Genomic DNA, 12333 nt, shown 5'->3' with positions numbered 1-12333 from the left:
TCTATTTCTATAACATTGCCTTTAAGTCCATCTCTCTTGTATAGACCCTCCATACACTCCTTACACCTTTCAGGTCTTTACTTAGGGCTGATTTTCCATCTGCGCCCTTTATATTCAAGCAGCTGCTTCTCTGTTCTCCTAAGGCCCCTTAATTTTCCTGTAGGCAGTATCTATCTTTACCCTAGTGTCCTATTCTTCTAAATGCTTACATTTGTCCTCTAGTCATATCTGCTTAGCCATTTTGCACTTCCTGTCAGTCTCATTTTTTTGGACATTCGTATTCCCTTTCACATGCTTCATTTGACAATGTTTTTATATTTTCTCCTTTTATCTATTAAATTCAATATCTCCTGTATCATCCATGGATTTCTACTAGGCCTTGTCTTTTTACTTATTTGATCCTTAGTGGCCTTCACTATTTCATCCCTCCAAGCTACCCAGTCATCTCCTATTGTAGTTCTTTCCCCTGTTCTTGTCAATCATTACCTAATGCTTCTTTTGAATCTCTCAACAACGTCTTGTTCTCTCAACTTACCCAGGTTCCGTCTCCTTAATTTCCTGTCTTTTTACAATTTTTTCAGCTTTAATCTACAGTTCATAACCAAAAAATTGAGCACATCTGCTCATGGAAAGGTCTTACAATTTAAAACCTGTCATTATATAATCAATGTGAAACCTGCCAGTATTTCCAGGTCTCTTCCATGCATACAATCTTCTTCCATGATTCTTAAACCAGGTGTTAGCAAAAGTTAAATAATGCTCCGTGCGAGACAGCTTCCTCTTTTATTCCTTCAACCCCGACCATATTGAACAATTTTTCCTTCTCTTTATTTTCCTATCAAATTCCAGTCCACAATTAAGTCTGAATAATTTCTTTTATCTCATCACACATTTCTTCAATTTTTCCATCTGTGGAGCTAGAAGGCATATAAACTTGTATTACTGTGGTGGGTGTGGGCTTTGTGTGTATCTTGGCTATGATAATGTGTTCACTATGCTGTTCATAGTAGTTTACTCACATTCCTGTTTTCTTATTCATTATTAAACCTACTCTTGCATTACCCCTATTTGATTTTGTATTTATGACCCTGTATTCACCCAACAAAGTCCTGTTCCTCCTGCCACCAAACTTCACTAATTCCCATCATACATTCAACATATCCATTTAAATTTTTACATTTTCTAACCTACCTGCCCAATTAAGGGATCTAACATTCCATGCTACAGTCTGTAGAACACCAGTTGTTACCTCCTCCCCCTACCCCCCCCCCCCCTCCACCCCTCTCATGGCGACAACATCCTCCTGAGGAAGCCCCATGAAGAGAACCAAATGGGGGACTATTTTACTTCTGGAATGTTTTATCCAAGAGGTTGCCATCATCATATATCTATATAGTAGAGCAGCATGACCTCAGGAAAAATTATGGCTGTAGTTTCCTCTTGCTTTCAGCTATTTGCAGTAGCAGCACAGCAAGGCTGATGGTTGATGTTACAAGGCCAGATCAGTCAATTGTCCAGACTGTTGCCTCTGGAACTAGTGAAAATGCTTTTGCTGCTGTTTAGGAACCACACGTTTGTCTGGCCTCTCAACAGATACTCCTCTGATGTTGTTGCACCTGTGGTACAGCTACCTGTATTGCTGATGCATGCAAGCCACCCCACTAATGACAAGGTCCATGGTTCATTGGAAGGAGGGGGTTTAAGGCATATACTTTTAATATCGTCATCATTAACTGCTTCAATGATATTTTGGTCTTTATCACTCTCTCATCACGTCACTAGAAATGTGAAATTTTCTGGACAGCCATGCATTTTATGTGGCACTACCACCAGTGACTAGTGGACTTCCATCATTTTTGTTTATTAATAATTTACTTCTGTTGATATTTCATATTTGATTTTAATTGTTTGTGCTACAAACAGCACTAGCTGTCATCATTACATTTTTTATGTACATCCATCATTCAACAGTTCCCATTCAATGTGGATTACATTGTATCCTTCTACTGTGATTCACATTCTATAAAATGGTACTGTACAGTGATATTTGTAGTAAAATTGTAACACAGCCTATTTTTTACATTGGAAACTAATGTGACATACTCATGCACAAAAAATAAACAAGGAAACCGATTATGTTGAAATGATCAAACAAATCGTGATAATACTTACCTTGTGTACAAAGCAAAACTGAAATCAGAACCTCCAGCATTGATGCCACCTGGAAAAAGAAATATCTGTATTAACATCACTACCTGAAAACTTTTGTTTTACAATCTCAGCATGCCAATAACATCAGGGATGAGAAATATGTTTTGTGATTTTTCATATACGTTGTTGGAATGTGAAAATATCTTAAATGGCAGTAGATTCTCAACTAGTAGAACACTTCCCCCAGACTAAAGCTGTGTGTTGGATCGAGACTGGAATTTAGTTTTTTGTCTTTGCACAGACGTGCTCATTTGACACACCATTGTACATGAAAGGTAATCTGTTGTTTTCAATCCAGAACACAGATTTACTCTGTTGGGATGTTAATGTCAGTGCATTTGGTGATGGAGAGGGTGAGATTTCACTCTCCAGTATGATAAAATATGCCTATATATATTAAAATTGTACAACATCAAAAAAGAGAGATGTCCTAAGAGATTTTGTAGCATACTTCAAAGGTAGGGAATCAACCCTTGATCTCCCTCTAAAATTTCCCAATTCCCCCCCCCCCCCCCCCCACCCCCCCCCCCCCCAATACACACACACATTTCTCTCCAGTACCAAATTCACAATTCCTTGATGCCTTGGATTTTATCATATCAATAAGTTGTACCATAAATTTATTTTCTTCCCGGTTTGATTCAGAACCTGCTCATCAGTTACACAGTCTACTCATCTAATATTTAGCATTGTTCTACAGCATTATAATTCAAAAGTTTATATGCTCTTCTTGTTCAAATTGCTTATCATCCACATTTCCCTTCTGTTAAATTCTACAATCCTCAGAAAAGACTTCCTAACTATTGAAATTATCATTCTCATATTATATAGTTGGATTATTTATTCAAGACACCAGATGATTAAAAAATGTTGTTCCACCAAGAACTGAAGGAAGAATCTGTTAACAGGTGATTAATCCTTAGAGCTATAACCAATTGTGGCACAGCCTAAGTGGGCAAACTATATAGATACCAGAAATGTCATTATATACCACAAATAAATAAATTTTTGTTGAAGCTTTTTACTAAATTTTCATGACTGAACTAAACAAACAGAGCCCGTTTGTTTAATATAAAGTGTTGGATATCAGAAAATGCACAGTAAACTCTTAGCCTGCAAACTTTTAATCTACAATCAACAATGTATCAACAAATTGTATTGTTATCTGATGCATTTGTTTTGTCTCTAGTTACACAGTTCACAGAATTGAAGCAGGATCAGAGATTTCATGCCAGTGGCATTCCCCTCATTTGTTTCAAATCACATTTTATTAATAAAATAGGAGTGTCTCAGACACAATAATATTCAGATTGTTTAGTCATGTTACAGTACTTCACATGGAGTATGATTGAATACCTGTACTCTCTAAGGATGTCAGTTTCAGTGGTACATAGGAACTGATGGAAGCAGCACAACTATGAAGAACACCACCATAATGAAGACACATAGTCATCAATTTTGTGACTCATGATGGCTGAAATGGGCCATCCACTACTTTTTTTTATTTTTAGTAATTTTTAATGTCATTTTACAAATTATACACAGTTAATTCAAAATTCTGAATTTGTGTAATGTAAATGTTTTGTCACAGTAAAGGCATAAAAGAAATGATGAAAGATATAACAAAAATAAACATTAATTCACAAAAGACAAGTCTTTTTATTTCACTCATGAGGAGTTTCAAGTTCAATTTTCATGATCCTTGTCCATCCATGTAGTTTGCACATGACTATTGTGGCTGGGGTTCCTGGGAAGCCGATTGCATGTAAGAGGGTGGTTTTATTGTATGTCTGCTGCAGCTTTCTTCCCAGGTTTTGATGTGCTGTGTCTTTATGTTGACTGAAGCCCATCAATTTGGTACAGAGAACAGTCTGTTGGTTGATGTTGTTGTTGACATTTGATTTTAATGGCTGTGTCTAACACTATAAGTAGAAATTTCATGAAGATTTCCATATATTTTGGTGTTTTCCGTGTTCATTCATGTTGGTCCAGTAGATAGGATACATACAGACCCTTCTTAGTGATCATGAATCCTGAAGATCTTGCACTGACTTTACATGTTCCTGTGTAAATGTCAATGTTGTGTGCTTTAGGACCAGTTCTTGTAGACACCTAGCTGGTCCTTCTGCAGTTCATCCTCCGACCACTTCCTTGCTCTTCCAACTGGACAGATACCATCCAGTGTTTCAGTAAGCACAGTTTTGGCCTGACAAGTGTCTGGTCTCCTGACAGTAGGCCCTTCCAGGCTTATTTTCCATGCTTTCATTCTTTGCACAAAGCTCAGTTTTTTCATGAGGTAGTACAGTTCTTTTCTTCCATCTGAGGCATGGTTTAGGTTTGAAAGCCATACATATTTGCTCAGCTGCTGACTTGCTATGTCTAACACAAATGATGATTTTTTTCCAGTGTTTGCTCCCTTAATCATTGAAAATCCCTCTTCTCCACAAGGCAGTGTTGTACTCTTCTAATTATCAGCAGGGAGGGTAGGTTTCCTCATTCACCATCTCCACTATTCCGAAGGTTTCCTCTGCTGAAGGTACTCTTAAGGTCTTCACCTGTAATCATGGGCATAGGTTCCATGTTACACCCCATGAAGCTAGGCCCCTGCCTCAACTTAGCCATCCTTTCACATTGTCCTACTGGTGTGGAGGATGCCCTCTGCCACAGCGTGGATTTGAGAAGCAAGAATTGCTCAAGTGGATGATAGGGAAGGTGGCCCTATCCCCTTGGATTTGGGTTAATGGCTGTGTATGATGCCACAACCAAGTTGTCCTGGAGCAGAAGGTGTATGAAGACAGAAGGAGATGGCAAGAGCTTGTACATCACATCCAGGAGACTTGTGTTGGAAAATGATGACAGTGATGATGATGGTGGTGATGGTGATGATGAGGATCATACTTGATTGATTCTACATTTCAGGTATTCTCTTCATAAAATTAAATTTTTACTATCACATAACATGCCTCATTCAAACAAACATCTTGATAGATGACTTGCCAGTTCTGAAACTACAAGCAAACTAATAATCTTAATCTAAGGTTACAATAGATATGTTGTTGATTCTTCAGTGAGATATTTTTTACAAGCTTATCATTCTAAAGGAAATAATTATGGTCATAACACATGTGATGCTACTTATTTAGACAGATATTATATTACATGGTTATCACTTGAGAAATCTTCTACACTATAGTAGCATTTGCTTTTCTTATGTTTTTCCAGGTTTCCTCCACTATTTTTTAGATCTGGGTCACACCTCACCTTCCAGATTTTATTTATACTTTCACGTCCATGTAGTACGGATTGTTTTTCATATAGTTTTAGTTTGTGGGTAGGTAACATGTAACTTACCCTATGTTTCATCTCATACTGACACAAGAAGCAGATGCCCTCAGATAGTTGTGGGTTTATAGTTGTGAAAATGAGAATCTTGTATCACCCCAGGAAAATTAGGAAAAAGGGGAGAAATAATATCTAAAGTTTTGAAACTTTGGGAGAACACTCTCAGAGGATGTAGTAGTAAAAAACAAAAGTTCCCTCCCCTATCAGGTGAGCATTCCCCACCCCACCCCTCTTAATTCAGTTTTTTACGTTTTTCAATTTTTGCAAAAAATGGTTCATTTTTCGAAAACATCTATTATGAAGAGAAAATCTTCAGTGAAACTCTGCAAAAAGGAAGGAAGTAATGAGGCCTTGGTAGGTCACTGAAGGAAGCTGGCACCACATCACTTGATTCCCATAAATTCTAGGGAGAGGCGTGATGAGCTCTGACACCATATTCAATAACATTCCAGATGTGTTCAATCAGGTTCAGATCTGCCAAGTTGTGGGGTCAGTACATCAACTGGAACTCACCACTGTGTTCCTGAAAGCACTCCATCACACTCCTGGCCTTTTGAAATGGCACATTATATTGTTAAAAATTGCCACTGCCGTCAGAAACACGACCGTCATAAAGGGGTGTGTATGTGGTCTGCAATCAGTGTACGGTACTTCTTGGTCATCATCATGGTGCCTTGCACGAGCTCCACTGGTCCAATGGATGCCCACATGAATGTTCCCCAGAGCATAAAGGAGGCACCCCCAGCTTGTCTTCATTCCTCACTACAGGTGCCAAGGAGCAGCTGCCCTGGAAAACCATTGATTTGCGCGCTCCCATCAACATGATGAAGAAGGTATGGGGATTCATCAAACCATGCAATGCTCTGCCATCAAGCCGAGTGCCGATGGTCACATGCCCATTTCAGTTGTAGTTGTCAATGGCATGATGTTAACATTGATACATGCGTGGGTTGTTGGCTGTGGAGGATCATCGTTTAGGAATGTTCAGTGCACTGTGTGTTTAAACACAATTTTACTCTGCCCACCATTAAAGTCTGATTTTAGTTCCACCACAATTTGCTGCCTGTCCTGCTTTATCAGTTTGCCAAGCTTACAAAATCCAACATTTGTAATGAGGAGTGGCTGCCCAATCTGATGGAATTTGAACATGATTTCACCTTGGTGTTACCAGGTGTAGAGGACACTCACCACAGCACTCCTCAAACACTGGACAAGTCATGCAGTTTCTGAAATGCTCATACCGAGCCTCCAGGCCTTCACAATTTGCCCTCTGTCAAACTCACATAGATCTTAAGCCTTCCTCATTCTACACATCAACAGCACATTCACTGATACAACATGCACCATGCGTGTGTGACTAGCAGTCATCCCTTGTCAGGTGACACTGACATTGGCAGCCATAAAGAAGACGAGCAGGTCCATTTATTCTCCTCATCTGTTGTTGAGCCGGAAAGATTTTTGCCTTAAAGATCAAACTTTTCCATACAACTTATTACTACTTCATATACATCTTGACCTGTTGTTGTATCTTTCATTGAACGCAAGTCGAGTAACTCCTCAATTACCATGTAGTTCTCAGCCACTCCTCTCTCAAGGGCTGCCGACTGAGCTGTATCTGAAACATCAGTACTTTCACTGAGTGCTAAACTGTAAAATACACATTCCTTTAATTGTGCATTAAGTGAAATTTCAATATCTTTTGCCATGTTATCAATTCATTGTGCTGTGGTTTGATGTGACAAGCTAGTATTGCCTCACTAATGATACTTGTTTTGTATATGCTGCTGAGGAAATTTTTCCAAACATACAGATAAAAGTTTTCCACTTTTGGTAATAGCTTTTACTATCTTAAAGCTTAGTTTTGTTACAGTTTCTAAGTTTTCTTTTGGTACTTTAAACATGACCTGCTGTGTCAATATCATGCTGCTACTTAAAAAGCATAGTGATGTCTTGGTGAGAATTGATTTATTGAACATTGAAGTACCAGTCTTTTTCTTCCAATGAGCTGAATCAGTCAATTCTTATTTGGCCACTGTATTCATTATACTTAGGAGCATGTTTTGTAGAATAATGATACTCTATGTTGTACTTCACACAAACTGATATTCTTTCATTACAGATAAGATACAGTATGTTCCTATTTTGTTCAGTCACAATAGGCTTCATTCCAACTCAATTTGAATACATGACATTCTGTGTTAGCTTTCCATTTTTTCATGGATGACATGACTGCATTAACAGTCCTGAATTGTTGATTGATAATCAATACACCCAACAAATATACTTATCTTCATAATCACATGCATCTTCTGGAACAAAATTATAATTATTCTCATAAATCTCATTGGTTGACCAAAACCCAAAATAAAATGTAAGTAAGTAAGTAGTGGAGAGGCAAAATTGGTCTCTAAGAGACCTGAATTACAATAAAATTGAACTCTCCTTTCATAGCCCTGTGAGTGTCAGAGGGGAACAGATATATGTGTAATCTGACATCAGTTCACAAGGTTACAGTGCACTATCAATTTCCAAGGCTTTGGAGCTTGTACAAGAGCATCATTTTCTGGTAATGTTGCCATCGCCCATTCCATACCACATGGAAGTTGATGTGAAACATGGGCAACAATGACCATATATGAAAGATTGGCTAATAAACAAAAGTTGCTGTGTATGTTCACCAAACAAAAGATACTACGCATCATCTCAGCAGCTCATAGCAATCCCAGAAACACTGCAAACATAAGCCCTATAGCCTCACTGCCAGCCACACAGTGCCAGAAAAATTATGCTTATATATGACTCCATTATAAGCACATACACATGCAGCCACACAGATTAGGTTAGATTCCGTTAAATATCTGCTAGATTTCACACATGCAGCCACCTACAGTATGCTACATGCACATGTCTCATTTGGAACTAGTATGTTGACTAATTGAACTTTGTTTCTGAATTAAAACAAGTTTTTTTTGTATTTACATACCTTTAATCACCCATGTGCAAATGATGGGAAATATGTAACCTTCGGAGCTAACTATTAAGCAGTGCCTTGCCATTGCAATAGCACAGAGTGTATCTGACTAACTGACTCAACTGAAACAAAGGAAGTAAGTGAGTACAGGTGAGGATACCATTGCACATCTCCTGTCTGGCCAATTCATCACCCATATGAGTCACAGGTGGGGAAACATGTGGCGGGTAGCAGGTATGGAAGAATATAGCTAGTAGGTTAGCAGGCAGGCAACCACTCCTGTGCCCCACATGCATGTTTGTTTGTGTCATGTGCAATCGACAAAACATGTTAATTTTAAAACATTGTCCTCATTTATTACTGTTTTGGAAAAAAAAGGAAACAAAAACTTCGTCAGGCTACTATGTGCTGGATTCTTCATCGCCTCAGGCCATGACGTGACCTGTGGGCCATATGTTGGACAGCTCCACTCTACGGCATTCAGCTAGGTGGATCACAAAATTCTTCTTAGGAAGGTTGAGCACTATGGCATAAATGGTGAAGTAAGGTTGTGGCTCAAGAGATATCTAGATGACAGAAAAGCAGAAGGTTGTGAATAATTCTGCAATGGCACTTGCCTGTCCTGACTGAGGCACAGTGAAATTTTGAATACCACATGCTTGGTCCTTTACTATAAACAGTGCTTGGTCCCTTACTACATCAACAACCTTCTTTGGTGTATGAACCAAAAAGCGCACTTCACCCTATTTGCAAATGACAGTGCAGTATAGAGAACACTGACTCCACTATACTTAAGGAAGCTATAGACTTGTTCACTTCTGGTGGTATGTCCCTAAAAATTAGCAAAACTCAGTTCAACTCACGAAAAACAGGAAGATATGGAAATAAAATGTGGTGACAAAGAAATATCAAGGGCTGAGTCAACCAAATTCCTGGGATTACATACTAATAGCAACCTAAACTGCATCATTCCACTTCCTTGACCTATGCAAAAAACCAAATTTGGAAGCATTTTTCACTCAACTGCATCTGTTTATGACTTGGAAATAGGATATATCATCACTTATGACATATGGCATTATATTATAGGGAAACCTGCCACAAGGAACTGAAGTGTTTATGGCACAGAAGAGAGTCATCAGTATTATGAGTAGAGTCCACCCTAGATGCTCTTGCAGAAATTTATTCCAGCTGTTGGGGATCCTCCTCATGACTTACCAGTACATTTTTTTCAGTGAAGCCCTTTGTTAACAAGAATTTCATTACTTACAAAATAAAAAGAGCATGTCATCATCATGATTCACGAAGTAAACATGACCTTCAAAATTATGTAAAAAAATCCCAACATGATACAGAAGGGCATGTCATTTGAGTCCAAAGGTATACAATTAATCTCCATGTTTATGCCAGTGAGTCACTGGTAATCTGAGTAAATTAAAAAAAAAAAAAAAAAAAAAAAAAAAATCTAAAACTTTGTCTTCTAGATCACACTTTCTACTCCTCACATAAGTTTGACAGTTTCTGATGATATGTGAACTGTGTTTAATTTTAAGTGTACTATAAGAATTTACCATGTAGCACTTTATACAAGAAAGAGTGTAAGCCTTATAAGTTTTATGTGGCTTACACACCAGTTCTAAACCTTATAACTTGTATGTGGGGCACATGAAAGGGGCCTCCCCAGAGATGTACTCTGGGCAACATCAGTGACTGAACATTCGCTGGTAACTGATCCTTTGAGTTCCAGAAGTGATCGGCCTAAGAGATCTTTGGTAAGACCAATTTTGACAGTCATATCTATAAACATGGAAGCATGGGAAATTTCTGCAGCAAATGAGGAATTACCCTGAAATCTTTGCCATTACTGTCAGTGTATTGTCTTATGTGTTCAGGAGACTCATTAGTTATCCCAAGAAAAATGGGCAAGGCTAGTGCTGGATCTAAGATACACACACAAGCTGAACTGGAAACTAATGAACTCTCTCAAGAGCTCAGTGAAGAAGAATTGCAAGAAGTCATTCGATAATGCAAGAACTATAACTCAGCTGGCATGGATGATAAATGGGTGGGGTAAATAAAATGATCTGAGCAAGTGACTATGAAATGAGTGCTTGATACAAAATCAGATCCCAAAGTATGTAGAAAAACTGAAGTAGCTGCCATCTTGAAACTAAGGGGGGAACCATCTGATCCCAAAAGTTATTCAAATGTGTATTCAAAAGCCTTCCGATGATTGATGGTCTACTAATTCCTAAACAGGCAGGCTTCAGACCAAAAAAGAATTACACAGCACAAGAAGCCAACTTAACTTACTGCAAAGAGGATAGATTTGAAAGAGGTGACATCACTGGAGTTGATTTTATTGATCTATGTTCAACCTATGATACTAATCAACCTTTTAATTTTCCAGAATATCTACAGCATGACACCTAGTTATGGCTTAATGAAAGTAATTGGTACTATATTGTGCAGCTGAAGATCCTTTCTTGAGTTTCACTGAAGGCGAAGTCATTGAAATGAAGGAAGTGTTTAGTCCCCTGTACTCTTTAATACAGGGTTATTACAAATGATTGAAGCGATTTCACAGCTCTACAATAACTTTATTTGAGATATTTTCACAATGCTTTGCACACACATACAAAAACTCAAAAAGTTTTTTTAGGCATTCACAAATGTTCGATATGTGCCCCTTTAGGATTCGGCAGACATCAAGCCGATAATCAAGTTCCTCCCACACTTGGCGCAGCATGTCCCCATCAATGAGGTCGAAAGCATCGTTGATGCGAGCTCGCAGTTCTGGCACGTTTCTTGGTAGAGGAGGTTTAAACACTGAATCTTTCACATAAGCCCACAGAAAGAAATCGCATGGGGTTAAGTCGGGAGAGCGTGGAGGCCATGACATGAATTGCTGATCATGATCTCCACCACGACCGATCCATCGGTTTTCCAATCTCCTGTTTAAGAAATGTCGAACATCATGATGGAAGTGCGGTGGAGCACCATCCTGTTGAAAAATGAAGTCGGCGCTGTCGGTCTCCAGTTGTGGCATGAGCCAGTTTTCCAGCATATCCACATACACGTGTCCTGTAACATTTTTTTCGCAGAAGAAAAAGGGGCCGTAAACTTTAAACTGTGAGATTGCAAGCAGTTGGTGGATCTTTGTTGAACTTCGTCCTGAAGTGTCGTTGCACTGTTATGACTGACTCATGTGAGTGCATTTCAAGCACGACATACGCTTTCTCGGCTCCTGTCGCCATTTTGTCTCATTGCGCTCTCGAGCACTCTGGCGGCAGAAACCTGAAGTGCGGCTTCAGCCGAACAAAACTTAATGAGTTTTTCTACGTATCTGTAGTGTGTCGTGACCATATGTCAATGAATGGAGCTACAGTCAATTTATGAAATCGCTTCAATCATTTGTAATAGCCCTGCATATATGCCAAAGACCAATCAAGGCCTAACGTGCACAAAAGCTTCATAAATACAAATGATCTCACTTTAGCTACTCAGACAATGAAGTCTGAGGAAGTTAAACAAGTTCTTACAACATTTCACTGACTATTGTGATAGTAACCACCTGAGAGCCAATTGTTGGAAAATTCGGGTCTGTGCTTTCCACCTCTGAAACAGACTGGCAAATAGAAAACTAGAAGTTAATTGGAAGGGCACTAAGTTGGAACACTGTTGTATATCTGAATATCCTGATGTCACTTCAACCAGGTTGTTAACATTCCTCAAACACTCACAGAGCACTAAGCTAGAGGGTTCAGTCCTAAATAATATAAGCTGGAAACCATTGGCAGTAAATGGGG

General features: G+C 38.7%; 1 protein-coding gene across 2 annotated transcripts in view; it reads right to left on the bottom strand.

The window, feature by feature from the left end:
• LOC126177122 (inactive pancreatic lipase-related protein 1) overlaps positions 1 to 12333 on the bottom strand; it is a 118825-nt gene that overhangs the window by 99812 nt on the left and 6680 nt on the right. The window contains exons 2-3 of one of the 2 annotated variants that reach the window (XM_049924391.1): positions 8537 to 8646; positions 2173 to 2221 (exon numbers count right to left, since the gene is read on the bottom strand). In XM_049924391.1, coding sequence (XP_049780348.1) covers positions 2173 to 2221; positions 8537 to 8609 — 122 coding nt within the window. In that variant the 5' untranslated portion in view covers positions 8610 to 8646. The remainder of the gene's footprint in view (positions 1 to 2172; positions 2222 to 8536; positions 8647 to 12333) is intronic. The other variant, XM_049924392.1, reaches the window with a different exon arrangement.

The sequence above is a fragment of the Schistocerca cancellata genome, chromosome 3 (genome assembly GCF_023864275.1).
Source record: "Schistocerca cancellata isolate TAMUIC-IGC-003103 chromosome 3, iqSchCanc2.1, whole genome shotgun sequence".
NCBI lineage: Eukaryota > Metazoa > Arthropoda > Insecta > Orthoptera > Acrididae > Schistocerca > Schistocerca cancellata.
This window is presented reverse-complemented; position numbering and strand designations above follow the sequence as displayed.